The following is a 20177-nucleotide window of genomic DNA, read 5'->3' on the forward strand; positions in this document are numbered from 1 at the left end:
ATGATTCATGCACAATGAATTCAATTTATTTTGTTTAGCCATAAAATCACAACTGTTAAATCTTTAATTACTAAAATATGAAGTTATGCAATTTATTTTTTTAAACTGTGTATACTTCTTTCCAAATTTCCATTATTTTAAAAAATGATATTTTGTGCTTTGCTATTTTCAAAATACAATAGCCACATGATAGACATTACAATTAGAAGGTACAAGAATACACAATTAAAAATACATGCAACAATTTTACAAACTCTTAATTAAATTTATATCATCAAAGTTGTTACACATGTATATTAAAATGTAACTTTGAATATAGGATTCCCTTTCTTAAGAAAGGTTTTTCAGCTTGAGTTTTTCTCTCTTCTGCTGTTTACATATAAGATTCTTCCCAACTTCTTGTTCTTACTCTTCACTTTCCTCTATTAAAACTATTTCCCATCAATAATGTTATTTCTTACATCAGCAGCTAGGACAGTGACATACTAATAGCACACCAGCTCACTCTTCGTTGAACTAAGTTAAATTGCTGTAGCTGACTGTCATCCAAATCGTTTTTCTTTTAAAATTTTTTTTAATGTTTAATTAATTTTGTAAGAGAGAGAGAGAAAGAGAGAGAGAGAGACTGTGAGCAGGAGAGGGGCAGAGAGAGAGGGAGACACAGAATCCGAAGCAGGTTTCAGGCTCCGTGCTTTCAGCACAGAGCCGGACACGGGGCTCGAACTCACAAACCGTGAGATCATGACCTGAGCCGAAGTCGGACCCTCAACCGACTGAGCCACCCAGGCACCCCAAAATCGTTTTTCTCTTACAGTTTAACTCAGAATGCCATCTGACGTCTCTTTAATGGTGAGAGTTGTCATGTTTTTGAAACATTCCTATTGTTTCCTAATGGTGCTATTATAAATCTAGGCCTGTATCTTTTTACACCTGATATAAAAAACGTTGTTTCTGAACTCCTAATTATTTTCCAGAGACCTGGTGCTTCAATGCTGTGTAACTATTTCTTACCAAGACTTAGAATATGTATTTGAAAACACCCTTTCCTGGATTCTGAATCAGTTGCAGTAAGTTGAATTAACCCAAAGAAAACGAGTTTTTGTATGCAATAAGGTATTTGATTGTCTAATGACCAAAACCTATACAAGGGAAGAATAGTGTGAAATGAAAGTTTTATACTGTTTAAAAATGTTTTTCTAGTATGACTTCATAACGGGTTTGAAATTGGGCAGTTTCACAAAGCATTAAATAAAATAACCAGCTCCAGGGAAGACCCAGCTGATGAGAAGCTGCAAGTCTCTGTTTTCCCGTCTTCACTTTGCTCCTCAGCATGTGTCACCTTCATACCTAGTCTGGACACAGCGCTCCTTTCCTCCTTGCTGACTATTTTAAATGATAGGCACAGACTTTGGAACAGTGTTTTTCCTCCGGCCTGATACAGAAAATGAGAGAAATCCATCCCTACAACTGGCTGCCTTAGAAAACAGGAGTTCAGATTCCTTCCCTTCCAGCTCCTGTTGAGTTAAAGGCAGGGGCAATACGCCACTAATTGTGGTGAGGTGATAAATGAGAGCTGACACAAACAAGCAATACAAGTCTACCTCCTTCTTGACGATCAGTAAACAATGGAATAGGGATGGTCTTACACTATGAAAGATCAGAGAATGATAGAATTTAAGCTATAAGGAATCTTAGAGGGCGTAACATTTTCGTTACCTTTTGATTTTCAAAATGACTCTGAAGTTTTGACCAGACCGTTTGTTTTTGATTAAGGCTCAGCCTTGACGAAGTGTAACACAACAGAATTTCATGAAAATGGTCACAGCAATATTTAGAATTGTGTACCTGTGAACTGTTCTATGAAAAAGGGTAAGGATGTTCCAAAGGCATTGGTTCCTCCTTTTCCGAGGCCAAGCAGGGTCAGGTGCCAGCTCGGAGCCTTTTTAGTCCATCTTGTTCCCTCATCTGGGCTCTTACCCTGCTGTCAGACTGACAGGTGGCTGCTCTCGGCATGCTGCCCCAGACCGTACACTGTTAAATTTGCTCAGAGTCCGGAACCAGGTCCTCGCTAGTGACAACAGGACCCTCAAGGTTCTCTGATGAATCAACATGAGCCCGATTTTGCTCTATTCATACCTGTTTATAGCTGGCTGTCAAGTTTAGATCTAGGGAAAATTCCAGACAGCTTAATGTTAGGGGAAGAATCACAGTTTTCCTTGTGCTAATCAAAAGGGCAACAGACACAGGTCAGTTCTGAAGTTGGCAAATCGACTCGCCACAGTCACCCTAAATGGAGCACGCAGCAACCACGTGGGAGGCAGGTGGCAAAGGCCCTCCCTAGGTCCCTTCACGGAGCATCTTCACTTGCACCATTCCTGAGCCTGGTGGTCTTGACGCCGCGCTCGGTGCGGAGTCACACCCCAGAGCGGCAAAGGACGGTGCGTTTAAGCAAAGTGGACGCCCAGGTGACGGAGCAAGGGCACCGCGGCGGCCAAAAGCCGTACCCCAACCCTCATCCCGAAAAACAGTGCAGTACGCCCGCGGGCGCTTGAAACGCACCGGGCTCCTCGGGCTTCCCCTCCGCGCCCCCACCTGTAGGTCAGCAACCCCGAGCTCCTTCTTGCTCGAGTGTTTTGGAAAGTGTCAACAGAAACCCAGAGGCCAGACAATGTGACGGGAGATCATAAATACGCAGAGGAGCTGGAGCCCAAAGAGCGGACGTATGGAGCCAGGGCTCGCGGGGGTCGGGGATCTGGAGCCGGGCCCTCGCTGCCGCGGCCGCGCAGGCGGTGCCAAGACCGGGCAGGCGGCGCCGGCGCACTCCGGTCACCGAGGCTGCAAAAGGGGCCCCGGGCGGGCGGCCGCACACCTCGCAGACGGCGGGCAGCAGTCGCAGAGACCGCCGCCCCGGGGCTCCTCCGCCGACCCTCCGTCCGCCGCCGCGCTCGGCCCGCTGCCGCCGGGCGCCCGACCCGAGCCTCGGAGGCGGCCGCTGTCCCCGGCCGCGCGGCCCGGCTGCATGGAGCCTGGCGCGGGGTCCCGGACGGCCGAGCCCACCGCGGCGCGAGAAGCCACCGCGCGCCACGCCGAGGGCAGGAAGAAGATGGCGGCGGCGGTGGCGGCGGCGACGGCGGCGGCGGCCTCCCACGCGCCGCTGACGCCAATGGCGCGCGCCGGCCGGCGAGCCGCGGATGGCGGCGGCGGTGGCGGCGGCGGCGGCGGCGGCCCGGGCTCCGGCGAGGGGCGGGGCGAGGCCGGGAGGGGGCCGGCCGGAGGCGGAGGCCGGACCGGAGGCTGGAGGGAAGCGGCGGGGACAGTTTGTTGTGCTCGGAACATGGCGGGCGTCGGCGATGCGGCCGCCCCGGGAGAAGGCGGCGGTGGCGGCGCGGACGGCCCGCAGCGGGACGGCCGCGGCGAGGCGGAGCAGCCCGGAGGCGGCGGCGGCCACGGGCCCCCGCCGGCGCCTCAGCACACGGAGACGCTGGGCTTCTACGAGAGCGACCGGCGGCGGGAGCGGCGCCGCAGCCGCGCAGGTGAGGCGGCCGGGCGGGCGGCGCTAGGCCGCGGCTAGGGCTCCGAGGGCGGCGCGGGGGTGGGGGTGGGGGTGTCGTGCGACCCCGGGTCCTTGTCCCGCGGCCGCCGCTGCCTCCGGGGCCGCCCGGGCTGCGGGCGCGCGAGCCGCAGCGGCTGCCGGGGCTCCGGGGCTCCGCGGCCGCTGACAGCTCGTCGGGCGGGGTCCGCGCGCGCGGCACCGGGGTCTCCGCGGCACACGCCCGGCCAGGTGTGGCCGAGAGACCGCGCTGCGGCCCGGGAAGTTCTGTCCCGGGGGCCTTGGCCGCTTTTGCAAGGTCTTTCAGAAAGACCCCCGGGGTATCCTCACGCCCAGTTCTCGTTGGAGAGCGTCTCCCACGTCTCAGGGAGCTCAAAACTGAGAAGCTCAAGGCTGATTTCTTCATCATTTTCCTGCCAAGGTGACTTTTTCGTTGTGTATTTTAAGCGAACTTGAGCCATAGAAACCTGTTAACTTGCCCTCCAAATATGAGTTCCTCAGCCACAGCTAGCAATGTGGTAGTGACCAATGACCGTGAAGTTCAGCACTTTTCCCCGGAACAGAAATATTTAGCTGTCTTCAAAATGTTACCTGTGAACTTTTCCCAAATCGAAACTTAAGCCTCTTAAAAAAAAAAAAAAAAAAATGACTCTATAGGAAAAGATGCCCTTGTAAATCCTACTTTGAACGACCAGTTTCAAGCATATTGTTATAATATTTTGTAAGCTGTAGGATTCTTTTTTTTAATTTTAAATTGCATTTGTATTCATATCGTAGTTGTATATTAGGCTTAAAACAAAAAGATTTTGAGGTATATGTTTCACTGAATACAGTGATCACAACATTTAAATTTTTTTGTAGTTTTTAAGTTTTGAACAGCAACTGAATCATAACTCCATTGAATTTCTTCCCCCCAAATTGCTTCTCATGGGCAGTAGGGGCTGCATTAGCCATCATTTCCTGCAATTCCTGCAAATAAATGTTCAGTCTTCAGGCTTACTGCATCACTGACTGTATTTGGATATTGAAAATGTAGGAATACTCAAATATCAGAAGGCTGATCAGGTGAGATCCTGTTTGATTTGTTAATTCTCTGAACTAGACGTAGGTTAGGTTTTGAAGAGATCCGTGTCTTTGAAAAATGAAGTACGGACTGTGCCTTGTTCAGTCTTTTTTAATTAACCACTTAAAAATTCTCCACTGTGTTTGGTTTAGTTGTCAGTTAAATACTTGCTTTCAAGAGTATTTGCTTTCTGAATTGGCAGGCTCTAAGTAAGACAAAGTATTAAGTCTCAGCTATCTGTTTACTGACTTAGACTTGAACCTTAAAGACACTCTGGTGCCAATGGCAGCGAGTGTGGCCAGGTTTCACTACAATGTCTTTGAAATATTTCGGAGTTTCAGGCAAGCCAATATTATGAAAGCCTTTTTTGGTATTGTTTGCATACACGGAAAATGAAGTAGTCGGGAGCCTTTTGATGAGCACAGATGTATTAGGCTCTTGGAATAACCCCTAACATCCCTTCCTTAGCCCTTCCCAAGACGGGTCTGAATACCTGGTACCATGAACTTCCAGAGACTTCACACCCGACACATGTATTCTTCATCGGCATGAGTTTCTGAGCATGGCTTACTTAACACGTTGGAAGCTGGACTTTTAACCCATAGTTGCAGAAAGTCTATCTGAGAGACACATCCAGCTTTAGCTGTGGGGGTAGTCCTCCTTGTCCCCCTAATTCCATCAGTCTTGTTGTGAAGGGAGATAGACAGTGGAAACCCGTGGGGATCAAGACTTAGTTAAGAATCCCAGGAATATTTCAACAGGGGTCACCAGCTAGCGTTGTACCCTGTGGACCCCTTATTTTTTCCCCCAGGTGTCTGTCCCTTCTCTGCCAGTCATACAGCTCTTGCCCTGCTGGTGTCCACCCTCTGAGTCGGATGCCCCTTTGTTTGGAGCCACTCTCTGGACATTAGCACACTTACAGCCATTCTTAAACAGCCAGGCTGCGAAGTGGCTTCTGCTTCACCTGGCTTTTCTAGCATCGCCCTTTTCTGCTGCTCTGTAACCTTTCCCTGTGTCTCCTCTAGAACTTAGAGAACTGTTCCCCAGGGGCTGGTCTGGGCCAGAGGGCCTTTGAGCGGCACCACTTGGTGTCATGTGGGAAACGTTTCTCCCTGAATCAAATGTCTTCGATGTCTTGCTGCTTGCCCTTAAGGTGTTCCTCATCCATTGGAAAAAAATTGTTGAGTGTAGTTGACACACAAGGTTGCATTCGTTTCAGGTGGACGGCATAGTGATTCAAAATCTATAGGTTATGCTGTGCTGGCCGCAAGTATAGCTGCTGTCTGTCACCATATCCTTTTTTGTTTTGTGTTTTTGTTTTTGTTTTTTAATTCTGATTCTGCCTCTGATCCTCTAGTCCTCCTCCCCAGTGGAGGGCAATCTTTGTTTTGCCTTTTGAAAGGCACAATCTTAGTGTCCTGGTGGCCCAACCGTCAGTCCCAAAATTCTTTTTATTATTTTCCCAAGGAATTTAGAGCCCTTACAATGTTTGTTGGCCTGTCCTAACAGCCTAGGATTTCCTGAATGAATACAGACGAGGTGCTTATCCACACTCTCCCCGTCCAAGTAAAATAATTCCAAACCTAGTGTTTGAGGTTAATATTTTTGCTTTATACCTGTCTTGGTTCACATATCTTTAGAAAATATATACGAATATTAGTTTGTGTATGAGCAATTATTTGTACCACATACAGGTATCTACATCAAGTGTAAGCTTTTTTTTTTTTTTCCCTCATTTCAAACTCTTCGAATCACTTGATTTTCTGAATGCCTTCATTGACTTATACGTGGTGTGGCAGTGGGTTGAAACTTTTCTTTGGTCCTAGAACTTCTACCTTAATGTAGCGTGCAAGGGATATGCCACTCACCATACCTGTTCTCTGTCTGTCTCTCAAACGTGCATCGTATGTTCCCCTATTGCCTTATGTGGTCACTGTTCTTAGACTCCGGGTATAGTGTGGAGCTGCAGATTCATCTCTTTTGTCTTTTGTTCCTACTCTTAAAAATACTACCAACTTCTATTGTCCTTTCTGATATAAGCTCAGATAATAAGTACATGTTACCATAGTTTTGTACTCATTCCCCACTTGACTCATCCGTAAAAGTTTTTTTTTTTTAAGTTTATTTACTTTGAGAGAGAGAGGAGAGAGAGAATCCCAAGCAGGCTCCCCATTATCAGCACAGAGCCCAATGTGGAGTTCAATCTTACGAACTGCGAGATCATGACCTGAGCCAAAACCAAGGGTCGGATGCTTAGCCGACAGAGCCACCCAGGTGCTCTCATCTGTAAAAGTTCTAAGCGGGAGAGTTTGTGTATAAGCCATGTTCCCATTTAGGAATCTAGGTCCAGCAAGTCAACTTTGGACTAAGAATTAGGCAATCTGTTCTTGGCTGGCTTCGGCTGTTGAATTGCTTTGTAGACTCTGTGCTTGCTTAGACCGTTTGCCTAATTCTTTGGCTCTGTGTCATGACTCCACTACTAAATAGTTTAGTATCTGCAGTACCTAAGTTGGCTCTAGTGCCCGTGGAGACTTAACAGTAGAAGACTTGATGTAAAATAAGCCTCACCTACTGGTGAGGAGGAAACAGTACCTATATAGTGCAGGTGCTGGAATATGCACAGGGATGGGTGTTGTCTGGAAAACAGAAGAGCTTCAAGCAAGGTTATGGTTGAATAGTATCGTGTCTGATTTCAACAGTGCCATGGGGCCCATGTTTGTCCTTTTGTTCAAATGGTGACTCTCCACTTCTAGAGCTCACACTTGTTATCCATCTGTTTTGCTGTTTTTCTCTTTCTTTTGCCCATTTTAGACCTCTTGCTTTCCCTCCATGAGGGAATGAGCAGAGGCAGGAAGAAAGCCTAAACCCAGAAAGGCCAGCTGAACTCCTTTTCACAGTTCCCACAGAGGCCTTCGAGTGGGACAAAGGTTTTAACTGTTCATATTTTTTACGCCCTATTATTTGTGTAAATTATTACAAATAATTTATTTTTATTAAAATATCTTTTCATGGGATGCCCGAGTGGCTTAGTGGGTTAAGTGTCAGACTCTTGATTCCGGCTCGGGTCATGATCTCACAGTTGTGATACTGAGTCCCACACTGGGCTCCCAGCTGAGCGTGGGGCCTGCTTGGGATTCTCTCCCTCCCTCCCTCTCGGCCCCTCCCCTCCCCCACTCTCGTGTGTGCACACTCACACTCTCTCTCAAAATAAAGAAACATTAAAAAAATACATAAATACCTTTTCATTTAACCGGACCTCATCTTCCACGGATGATTAAAGGCGGTTATTCTGATATTATACTCTAGGCAATTAATTTCTCATTTACAAAAGGAAGTATTAATAACTGTAAAACTGGGAAGTAACTTGGAGTAACCACAACCCTGAGATAGGTAAGATAAAATTAGCTTCTTCACTCTGGCAAGCTACTCCTCTGCTTTTAAAACTCTCACTTGCTTTATTTAACTAGTACGTGTCAACTAAACAAGCAGTGAAAAATTACTCATTTTGGTCTTTGACCAGTTCAGTATCCTCACTTTTTAAACTGTTTAATTTCATCCTAGTTTACCCTCCAAAATGCAGCCCTGGCTGCTTATTTGTGGCCGGGTTTGAGGAATGTTTGCATGAAACAGGTCTTTGGAAAGACAGTAGTATTGACTGTCAGATTAATGACATTCCGATCCCATTTTTAGTCCTTAACCCTGTAACCTTGTGACCTTTTTTCTCTGTGTCCCTATTTTCCATCTATAAATGTATAAATTTATGAGAATTCTACCTATTCTTAACGTTCCTAAATGAGACTATTTATAAGTAGTATGAGGGCCTTAAAAACTGGAATGATACTTTTACTACTATTTGACTTAGGAAGACAGAATTGCTGTTGTATTGATTTCTAGTTGGCCTTGTACAAAGATGTACCTCTGTATTTGTGTAATAAAATTACCTATAATGTTTTCACATAACCTTGGAAAAGTTTATTACGGTTTTACATTATTTAAGACTGTGGAGATTTGTATGTTTTGTAGTATTTTCCTAACAGTTAACCAATATTACTTTCCAATTTTTTAGGGGTCAGTGCTATTTTAAGAAAGATATATTTGGACATATTACTTAACATATAAATATATTTATGATTACTCATTACTTTTAATTAATACTTTTGTATCTTGGGTTCTTATTTCTAAAACAAGCTATCTCAGAAAATAATTAAACATAGTCATCTTTGAGGGATGAGGAGAGCAATTTATACTATACTTTTCCTCAATTTAAGATAACTGGATGGGGGTGCCTGGGTGGCTCAGTCAATTAAGCGTCTGACTTCTGCTCAGGTCATGAGCTCACGGTCTGTGAGTTCGAGCCCTGCATTGGGCTCTGTGCTGACAGTTCAGAGCCTGGAGCCTGCTTCGGATTCTGTGTCTCCCTCTCTCTCTGCCCCTCCCCAGCTCGCTCAAAAATAAACATTAATTTTTTTTTTTTTTTTTTTTTAAGTACTGGATCACAGGGGCACCTGGGTGTCTCAGTCGGTTAAGCTCAGGTCATGATCTTGAGGTTTGCAGTTCCTGAGTTCAAGCCCCACCTCGAACTCTGTGCTGACAGCTCAAAGCCTGGAGCTTGCTTCACATTCTGTGTCTCCCTCTCTCTCTGCCCCTCCCCAACTCACACTCTGTCTGTCTCTGCCTTTCAAAAGTAAATAAACGCAATAAAAAAAAAAATACTGATCACAGAACATTTCTGTGGTGAAAGATGAATATTGATTAAAAATACTCTGGAGGAACTGATTTGCATTTATGATGGGTATTATTCTCCTTATATGAAATATTCATATATTTCAAGTGGCAAAACTTAGTTTTCCAATGTAGAAGCGGTTGTTTATATTATATGCTGACATGTCTTCTTGGTGAGAACTGGGTAAATGAACTAAAATTGGTTGCCATCTAAAAAGTTAAGTCACTGTTCAGAAAATAAACATTTGGATTATTTTATTTTGGAAAATAATTTGCTCTTAAACTATAAAGACAGATGTTTGGCATAACGAACGAGAGCGACGTTGGCTAAGAAGGAATGAAATGCCACCACAGTATGGAAAAAGTTAAGGTATACTTAGAATTCTTGAGGGGTGGCACCCACAGGTGAAACAAGAGGCTTCTTAAGGAATTAGCCAGGCAGCTCTGCCCACTCGAACGGGACAAGTAAGCTCAGGCAAATCTGTAGAATGCTAGAGAACAATATTTAAAAGAGCAAGAAGAAAAACAGCGAAACGCAGCTATACTTGGGAACAGAAGACTAGGGAGCATCCTGCTGAGTATGTCTATGGCTACGGAAAGGCGGGAGCAGACTCACAAAACCAGGAGCCTAACGTAATTGCCCAGCTGCAGGCCAGCATAAGCCTCTTCTCCTTCAGTAGGAATCAAAGGGCTCTTTCTGGCCAGCTGAAGCCAGGTTAGGGTGAGGTTATCTTGTGTGATTGTCAGGTGGATGCTAATTGTGCTGTAAGGGAGAGAGCACGTTGGACTTGGAGGTCAGAGATCTAGATTCTATTCCCTATTTGCCTCTTACCCTTTCAGTGACTTTGGACAAGTCTCTTAACTTCCGCGACCCTCCGTTTCTTCATTTGTAAAACATGAACATTATCTGCTCTCTGTAGCTCTCAGGCTTGTTGTGAGAATTTTATGAAGTACCGTGTGCAAGACCTTTGCAAACTGCCTCTTGGCAGATCGGAAGGATCCTAATCCCTTAAGCCGAGCCAGTTTATGAGCAGTGAGGGAGAAGGTAAGACAAAGCTTCCAGAATATTTCACCCCATGAAGCTTGGTTCCTTTGTTAATATTGCTTTAACGCATCTTTAAAAACCATTCCCTAGGCCATCAGTAATTGTAAGCGGACACTTCCTTTAGATTCAGGACTCACTAGGGGCTAGACATCGGGAAGATCAGGGTACACGGTGCCTGCTTCCAAACAGCTCGTGAGCTGGTTAGGGAGCCGACCAGTTAACAGTGTAACATCGTAGAGGTGAACCCAGGGTGCTGTATGTGCAGACAGAAAAAGGAGAGAATGGACGGCTCCCAGTTTTCCAGAAACTACATACACACTTGAGACAATGATAGGCAGAATAATCTAGTGCCCCAAAGCCCACGCTGTGGCGATAGACTGCTTGATTTTGAATTCTGGCTTCCTGTGTGATCTTGGAGACCTCCTTACCCTCTCTGTCCCTTGGTTTCTTCATCTGCAAAATGGATGCAACAGTAGACTATGCTCCATAGTTTTGAGAGCTGTGCACTAAAAACATGTTTTTATCATTTGATTTTTTTTAAGTGCATTGTGGAATTTAAATTAGTGTTTAAAATTCCTGCATTTCTAGAAGTAGAATCCTGACACACCACTGTTTTATATTTAGAATATAGTTAAGACACTTTTGGGTTTATATTATATGACTTGTTTACAAAAAATTAGTTATTAGGTTATATAGTTCATTGAATATGTTTATTTGCCGCATTGCCCTTTATCCATGAAAACAAGCTTGCAGAAGTAGCATCAGTAAACGCTAGGGAACCCCAAACCAGAACTGAGTAATACCTCTCAGGTCTTTCAGTAAGAAGGAGCTCGAGACCTCGTGTCCTGCTTCGCACTGTCACGTGCTTTCATGCAAACCCTGACTGGACCCCTTGGCCGTCCTGTGTGGACGACGCAGGTAGCAGATGTTGTAAAACTGCTGCAGGCCTCGGTTTTCTCTTCTGTGAAACTACATCTATGACTTGAGCAGGGTCACAGGACTAACATGTGATAGAGAGGATGCTGGAACCCCCTTCTTCTGATCGCCAATCCCTGCTTTTCTCACGGATCCGAACAAAACTCTTATTATGGTAAAACTCGGTCATCTGCAGTCATCAGGGAAGACGCCACTGCGGAGGATAATTTTCTCAGTAAACAGGGTACAGCTGTCTCAATCTTTTAATTTGCTGTTTTAAATGTAAGATTCTGTAATGACCTGTTTCTGTATTTCCTTACCACGGCCGACATGCCGGCAGGCTGCCCAGCTGCCCTCCCTGCCCCTGCTGTGGATGATGCGAGATCCTTGCCAGACCCCAGACCCCAGGGCACATGCTGGCTGTGCCCGCCGCCATGGCACCCCGTCCTTTGGGGTAGAGGTTCCGATACCTGGTGGGTGACCTTTGACAGTCACTTAGACACGCACACGGCATAGAGGCTCCTTATCTTTGGTTCTGCTGCGTCCAGCGGGGTACTGGGGCCTGTCACCCTTCTTCTGCTCACCCTCCCAGTCTCAGAAAATTCTTTCCAGTCATGGGCTGTTTTCTTGAGAATCTGGTGTTCTCTGCCTTTGCCACTTCTGTTTCTGATTCTGTTTTTGTCCTCTCTCTGCCACCCTCCTTTGCGTGATTTTGCCCCCTCCTCCTCCGATCCACGCCTGCTGAGCACCTCTCGTGTGTGTCCAGTCCGGCACGGGGGATGCAAGGTGAGGGAGGGACCTGGGCAAGAAAGTGCACAGTGTGGCACGGGAAGCGCAGGAAAGGGTGCGAACTGAGGGGGGAGAGGCTGCCTTGTGTTCAGGTACCTGGAGCCGTCCCCACGGAGAGGGCGTCTGTGCCTCTGTGCACTTGCCTGTGGGACACTGGAAGGGAATCTTCGCCAGCCCACCTCTCATTTTCGAGAAAGGAGAAGCAGCCTAGTAACTAGGGACCCAGAGATTCAGGGGAGGTGGGTGTGAGGCACAACTGAAAACAGCTGGGGGCCACATCCTAAGGGAGCTGTGTCACCACTCCTCAGGTGTAGGACGCGACCCACAGGGCCTGGCTGCCAGGGGTTAGGACCCAAGGGAGCCAAGACTGGAGGGAGGGCGCCAGTCAGGAAGCTTGTGCGGGAACTGGAGGGGGAGAGGAGGACCAGAGGAAGGTGACACAGAGAGAGGGGAAAGTTCGTAAATGTTCCAGGGGAGGAATCAGTGGGACCTGGAGGGGGGACGGCTGGCCCCCAGCTTGTAACGTACGAGTGTGTCACTGGTGGTGCGGGAACTAGAGTCAGGGCTGCAGGGGAGGGCGGGCTGAGCTGAGCGGGGAGATCCTGAGCTCTGTTTGCAGATTAAAGTGGTGGGGGTGGGCGGAGAGTGGTTCCAGGTGCAGTTGACCGGGAGGCAGCTGGGAATCAGATGTGGTGACTTTAGGACTCAGGTGGTGGTTTTAACCTTGGACTGTGCAAGGAGAGTATATATAGGGAATAAAGGAGCGAAGAGAGGGTGATTGAGGGCATGTCAGGGAATACAGCCTTGTATTACTGTTACTGTAGCTGGTGCTTTGTTAGGACACAGGGACTAGAACGCGGAACGGCAGACCTGTACGGGTCAGGAGGAGGACCAGCTGCCAAAGATGCCCAGGTCAGAAGAGTCGGGCGATCATAGAGAGGAGAACCTGTGTGGAGGGTGGCAGGTGGAATGGGGACAGGGATCCTGGGGCAGTGACCTCTGGGGCTCGCTGGTGTCAGAGGAAAGTCGTGTTAAGTTCAGTCTCTCCTGCCTTCCGAGAGGCCTGCTGCTTCTCAGTGTTTACACAAAAAGATTGATAGTTATGGTATGTTTATTGATAAGTATCAGCTAATCAAAACATCCTCTGCTCTCTCATTGGGAAACTGAACTGAGTAAGAGTATAAATTTTGTCTTTCACTGGTTTGACTGTTCTTGTGTGCGCTTCAGAAGGCTTTCTTTTTCTCCCCTTCAAACAGCCGATCTTGTTCTGGATGTACCCAGCCTACAACATATTGGAAAGTCCCTAATCAAAAGTTGTGCTCTACATGGATTTGGTGATACTAAGGCCTTCTGATCTGAACACCTGTTCATGTGTGAACAGTACTGTTCACCTCCGGTGTCCGTGGCTCATTGTACATGTACTGAAAGCATGAGGCTCGCAGCGCGTTTGATGACTTGGCCTGCCCTGCATGGGGCTGGAGTGGGTGGAAGTCTGCTTTTCTCTCCGTCTGTTTCAGTCCCCAGATACCTCGCATGGTATCACCACCTCTCCAGAGAGATGACGAATCTGGAATTTACAGAAGTGTGTGCACGCATGTGTATATCTTTGTGTGTAATATAACTTCTTTACGTGAACAGGCCATTGACCTGATGCTGAGAACTAGCCATCCATTCAGTCCTGGAGGAAGTAAGTTGTTTTAGGCCCACTGGGAAGACCCACTGCTTCTGGGTTTTCTCAGGGCTTTGCAGCGGTGTTTTTTGACTATATACTCTTCCCCATACCTCCAGACTTTGAATCCTAGCCCTCACAAAAGATGCATTTCCATAAGTCAGTACTCATAAATGAAATGCACATTCCCTCTCCATTGTTTTTTGGAGGGAACACCAATACTGTGGTAAAAGGACCACAAGGGCCAGTTCAGAGCAAAGAGGACAATTTGAAATCTTTGTTATCCTGACTTCCGGCAGAGGGCTTGGCCTCCTGGTGAGTAAGAATAGGAAGGTGATGTGAGTTGGGGTACTGAAAAGTCATTGAGGTGATGGGCTGTCAGGGAAGCGTAACATGTTGGAAGTGGTTGGAACCTTAGCTTCTCATCTCAAAGTCTCCAGGCACAGCCAAGAGGAAAGACTCCACCTCCTTTGGCCTTACTTTCACGTGAGACGGGATGACTCTGGGTGAATCTGTTCTGGAGGAACAGAGGGAACAGGTGGACCAATCAAAGAAAGGGAAGTCGTTCTGATCTGCTTGAGGTTCTACTTTGTATGACTTGCTGTGATTATTATCCTGTTAGTAAGCCTTCACCTAGGGGGAAACGGCATTATTTAGATACTTTTGCAGGATCTCCAGGGCTGAAGAAGAAGGAAGAAGGTGCACTGATATCAGTGTAGTTCCCCCGGGGATGGTTTTTGCACTGGATCAATGCCTGTTTAGGTGACTTGACTCCCTTATAGCATATGTAGAGTCATATATGTGTGTATGTGTGTGTATACATACATACATACGTATATATATGTATATAGTATTCATTTTATATATACTTGCTCTCGATTCATTTTACCTCCCTTCTGTCCATCAGTCCAGGTCCTATATCACCTATAAGACCCAGGACTGGGCTCTTACAGACACTTTTCTAACTATTCTGATTAACAGTAATCATATGTCTGTGGCGTTTTCTCTTTGTACCACACAGAGTAGCAATTGTCAACAATTTTTACTGATCGTTTGTATGTAGCTGTTCAGTTCTGGGCACAGAATTATAGATTTTTTTTATTCTCTTTTTGTTTTATATATGTGTTATCTGTGACCCCAGCTAGCATATAAGTTTCTTGATAAATACTGTTCTTTTTATTTTGTGTCATTTTCTTTTCCTGTAGAGCTTTCATTGTTGAGGTTCCTCAGTGCTGAACTAACAAGAGGGTACTTCCTTGAACATAATGAGGCCAAGTATACAGAAAGAAGAGAAAGAGTATACACTTGTATGCGAATACCAAGAGAATTGGAAAAGGTACTATTTTTTTTTTCTTTTACTAGACATCATTTTGAAAGTTATGTCAACTTGTTAATTATATGAAAATAAACCGTGAATACCTTGAGTTGAGTTTTTTAAATATCGGGAATAATGCGATCATAGGTAATTAAATATATTGGGGAGTAGGAATTCCCATGTAGGAAGAGGCTTTAAAACTTACATTTTTAGTGTAAGTAAGATTCAGTGTTTCTTTACTTTGCTACATATTAAACTTAACCATATTTCCACTTGTGTCCCATCCAGATCACTTCTGGGGAATTCATTTCCACCCACTCCTTAGCTCCCATCAGTTTTATTGTAGTAGGAGCAGCATTTTTCCCATTGGGCATGGGAAATTACTTAATTTCAGCCCTTTTAAAGGTTTCAGTTTCTCAGAAAGCCCTCATATTTAAAAACACATATGCCAGTCTCTTCAAAGAAAAAGACGATTCATTTCATCATTGCCACACAAAACCTCACATCCTGGGGTGGGCACAGCCACAACAGCACTGAATGCGTGCACACCGCCTTCCCTTGGTTGTGTCTCGAGTCCGTGAAGACCAGTCAGATGTGACAGGAAGGCCTCTCTTTTTCCTCTGTGTTGCTTCAGTTGGTAAGTCTGGGCACTTCCAAGATTTCTTGCTAGAAAGAAAGGATTAAGAAATAATTCAGCTTCAGCTTTATTGGAATACAGTTTCGTACTTTCATGGTAACGTAGAACTTACCAATGGTCTGATCACTTCCTTAGAATCATATTTTCTGGCGGAGTGGCTTTCAGAAGAGTTTTGTTGGTTAGCTTGACCAGAGTGTTCTATAATGGGGTGCGGTCGACGGTGAGAAGTGAGGACCCCGCTGGCTTGGCTGATGGTCTTTTATTTCTGACAGTCCATCAGTGTGGTAGAGGGAAGGGAGTCAGATGTCACGTGACAGTTTGAGAAGCGTTGCTTCACCTGGGTTCTTGGTGGCGCATGGCAGGCTGACGTTTTAGGGGGTTCTGTGTTCGGGCGGGGAGCAGTGGGAGCGAGCGCAGACCAGAGAGAGAGCAGTCGAGACAGTGAGACGGTTGTTGCCTGTGGTCGGGATCCTGATGCCCAGTTATGATAGTGTGGCTGCTTTTCCAGGGACTCATAGGGCCCGGTGGGTGAGACAGAGGAGGGTGGGGTGTGCTGTGCACCACTGCGTCCCCAGGGCAACGGCACCTTGATTTTGCACATTGGAATTTGTTTAAGATTTTGGCCAGGGATGGGGGGTAACGTTTCTTCTGCTTGCCAGTAATAATACTAGTAATTATTATTATTAAATGTAAACATATAAATATTATATTTATAATAATTATAATTGTAGGCATTATCATTATGTCTTTGTTTTCTGAGCTCACTTTTTCCTTCCAACGATAAGCCAAGGCAGGGGAGTGTGAGGACACCGCAGAGGCAGTTGGAGAGATGGTCAGCCTGTGCCTGTTTCCTCGTCCAGGACAGTGCGGCCGTGGTCAAGGTTTATCTACCTGGTCTCTTCGAGGGAAAGTTCTTCTTCCACCTGTCTGAATGGTTGTGAATTCCCATTTTTCTCTGGGGAGAGATTTGCCTGCAATCCGCAGCCAAACTGTAGACACGCCCAGGGGGTCGCTTCAAAGCAAGAAGTGTGTGTCTGACCCCTTTTATTACCTCTCCTGTAGAAGAAACGGTGAGCAGCAGTAACAGCCCTCATGATTATTAGTTCATCAGAGGCAGGTTCAATGCACACGTCCTTCTCTCTCCTTTACCAGCCCTGTTGAGATGCCAAGCAGTTTCTCAGTAGATTTCTCGTAGAAACTTGCAAGCATTTCACATTTCTTATTGTGACTGTTGTCTTCCAGGGCAAATGCCCGCAGGTCTTGGTAGGACTTCAGTATAAACCAGTGTTTTACACACCATGGTGCATGAAGGGACCACTGACGGGTTGGCTAACCCACGTGGTAGGTTGCAATCAATTAGGACTTGTTTCTAAAGAAAAGAATAGAAAAGCATCAGTGTCTGTTGCCTATAGGAGGGTATTTTCTCATGAAACTTTGGTTTTATTTGTGTGCACATAAGATGTGTAACGTCTGGAAAGTTGAATTAACACTGCTCATGCACGACTGTAGAAATTTTCTAGCCCTGTTTCCCATCACAGAGACTTTTGCTTGAGGCCTATTTAGGAAAATTTGATTTAGTCTCTTAGAACAACACTTCAGAAGCTTTATTGCCTCAGATGTACAAAAGGATGTGCGTTTTTCGGTTTAGAGAAGTTTCTTCTTAACATCTCAGAGTAAGTGAAACGTAGAGGGAAGCAGAATTCGATTTCAGTTTAATCATCGGCATAAATATCTCTTGTAACAGTGCGAGTTCCCTCTGGTGTCTCAGAGGCCTTTATTTTATGGGTAGGGTTTCACTTCAGGCTTTTATTACAAGAGTTGGGGGGGCTTTCTAGACATTCATGTCAATAAATTCATTGTCTGATATGTACTACCTAATATGTAATACCTTTCCCTAATACAGAACACTTCTGATAGTTAACACTTTATACATTTTTTTTTCTTGTGTTCTGGTAAATGCTGTGATATTTTCACCAACCTTTTCAGGATGAGAAACTTGATAATTAAAGAGCATTTTGCTTCTACAAGGGTTGCACATGCTATAAAACAATTAATGTTTATACTTTCAAGTCAAGAGAAAGGTCAACTCAATATCTCTTACTGAACCTTTTTACTTAACATAAAAAGAAAAATCCCAGAATTTTTGTGTAATCTTATCAGTGGATAAACCCATTACACTTGATATTCAGAAAAGGTGAATCGCTTATATATGTAAAATCGTATTTCTAGTGGTTGGCACTTTTTTCACATTTGAACTTCTCATTCTGATGTAAGGGGATAAAATTTTAGAGTGTTTCGTTCGCTTTGGGGAGCATTTCTTTTTTTTCTGCCACAAACTCCTTCCCCCTGTGCCCACACACCCCTTGGGTTCTTGTCCTGGTTCTGTTACCATAGGCACGTCTGTGTGGGGGCTGCGTTTTTCTCTTTATACAGTGGGGGACACTGAACTACACTTCGTCTGCATTCTGAACTGAGAGGCAGGATAGTGCAGTGGTCAAGGGCACGAACTCTAAAGCCAGCCTCCCTGGATTTGCATCTTGACTCCACCATTTATTAGCTGTGAGGCCAATTTACTTCTGTCCATTTGCCTCATTTTTCTCATCTGTATATTAATTGTGTGGTATCCCCTATGTAAGTGTTTTAAACTGGTTTACAGCCCTCACTTCAGCAAGTTGGGGAATGCCCTGCCTTAGGAGAACAAGAGACATTTTGAAAGTTTTCTTATCTTCAGGTTGCATTCCAACGGATGTCGCCTCACAGTAGGGGTTGCTGGTCTACTTGGGCCCCCTGTACGGTAGGGTGTATATAGATACCGGGAGATGTCTGGTGTCCATGGTTTCCCCATGTCCCACTCTGATCTTATATGATACTTTTAATCTTCCTACTTCATTTGCTGCTAAATTTGACTTTTCTGACCCAGCAAAGGGCATGATTTTCTGACTCTCTGCCTTCTTGGATTGCTGACCACAGGCAGAAGGAGCCTGTGGGAGAGAACTGTTTCCTTCCCTCTGTCTTTGTAACCAGGCTGTCTTAGAGTAAAGCATGTCTTTTTCATGAGGGATTTAGCTGATGGCCAAAAGAGGTAACACATCCCATCACCCTGACATTTTCTGTCAGGCCCTCTAGAGTCTGGCCTCAGCAGGCACATGACTGGAGTTTATGGTTAGGTCGGACCACACGGCTTTAACCAGAAGCCTTGTGAAATCAGGGCAGGGTCACCAGTTTCTTAGAAAATTCCTAGTGGGTAAGTGCTCACTGCTCCATAGCCCCCCCTTGACTTGGCCACTTACATCCCACCTCTGGCAGCTGTTTCTGTGTTAATAATAAAGCAGATAGGGGTGCCTGGGTGGCTCGGTCAGTTAAGCGTCCGACTTCGGCTCAGGTCATGATCTTGCTGTCCGTGAGTTCGAGCCCTGCATCGGGCTCTGTGCTGACAGCTCAGAGCCTGGAGCCTGTTTCAGATTCTGTGTCTCCCTCTCTCTGCCCCTCCCCTGTTCATGCTCTGTCTCTCTCTGTCTCAAAAATAAATAAATGTTAAAAAAAATTTTTTATAAAAATAATAAAGCAGATAGTGGATATCAAATAAGAATTGGGTGCCAGGCACTGTCCTAGGCACTTTAAGTGAATTAGCATTAAATCTCCCCCACAGCCACATGTGATACATGTTCTCATAAAGTCCCATTTTCTTCGTGTGGCCTGACATGGCGATCTTGGCTGGTGTCTGTGCTGCACTTGGACCCCCTGGGAGCAATTTATCCTGTACCACATACAAAATTAGCCCTGGGACAAGGATTCATCTGTGTGAATCCCAAACTGCAGGAACTAATAAGGAAATGCTCACGAAAGTATTCTTTAAGATTCCTTAATAATATTTAAATGCTAATTTAAAGAGATACAGGTCACTTGTTCACTGATTTATCGGTTTTCTCAGTGTGTTTTGAGTGCTGTGTTCAGGCACACTGACGGCAGAAGCACAGCCCTCCACCCCAGACCTGTGAAGGTAATGGCAAGGTGATGAGAAAAGGGGGTGGATTTTGCACGTGCATTTTAGGGCTGGGGGGTATGGGTGGGTATGTAGGAAGATCCAGAGGTGGGAAGTCATTAGGGACAGGAGGGATACTGGGAGGGTAGGCCGGACCCAGGAAACTGTGAGTGGGCAGACTCAGCAGTGGAAGCTAGCTTTGGGAGGGTTTCTCAGGAATACTTTTACCTATATGTGTGGTAGACCACCTAACAGAGGCTTGGACACATTTCAAAAAAACTTTTGAGGAGTCTGGAGGAAAGATCTCAAGGGCTCCAGCCGACTCATGAAGCCAGCCCGGGTCCTTTCTGTGTCTCCATTCTGCCATCGTTGGCAAATTGGCTTCTGGTCCTCGTGCTTGTTGCCTTTTAATAGACAGATGGCAGCCGCAGCCTCAGGCGTTGCCTCTGTATTACCCTCCGAAAGGAGAGGGGGGCGACAGGGCTTCCAA

At 45.8% G+C, this 20177-nt stretch overlaps 1 protein-coding gene across 1 annotated transcript in view; it reads left to right on the top strand.

Moving 5' to 3' along the window:
• The first annotated feature begins 2421 nt into the window (after positions 1 to 2421).
• Positions 2422 to 20177, top strand: part of TAPT1 (transmembrane anterior posterior transformation 1) — a 68932-nt gene continuing 51176 nt past the window's right edge. The window contains exons 1-2 of the mRNA XM_027041227.2: positions 2422 to 3533; positions 14959 to 15089. Of these exons, the coding sequence (XP_026897028.2) occupies positions 2723 to 3533; positions 14959 to 15089 (942 nt within the window). The 5' untranslated portion in view covers positions 2422 to 2722. The remainder of the gene's footprint in view (positions 3534 to 14958; positions 15090 to 20177) is intronic.

Source organism: Acinonyx jubatus, chromosome B1 (assembly GCF_027475565.1).
Source record: "Acinonyx jubatus isolate Ajub_Pintada_27869175 chromosome B1, VMU_Ajub_asm_v1.0, whole genome shotgun sequence".
NCBI lineage: Eukaryota > Metazoa > Chordata > Mammalia > Carnivora > Felidae > Acinonyx > Acinonyx jubatus.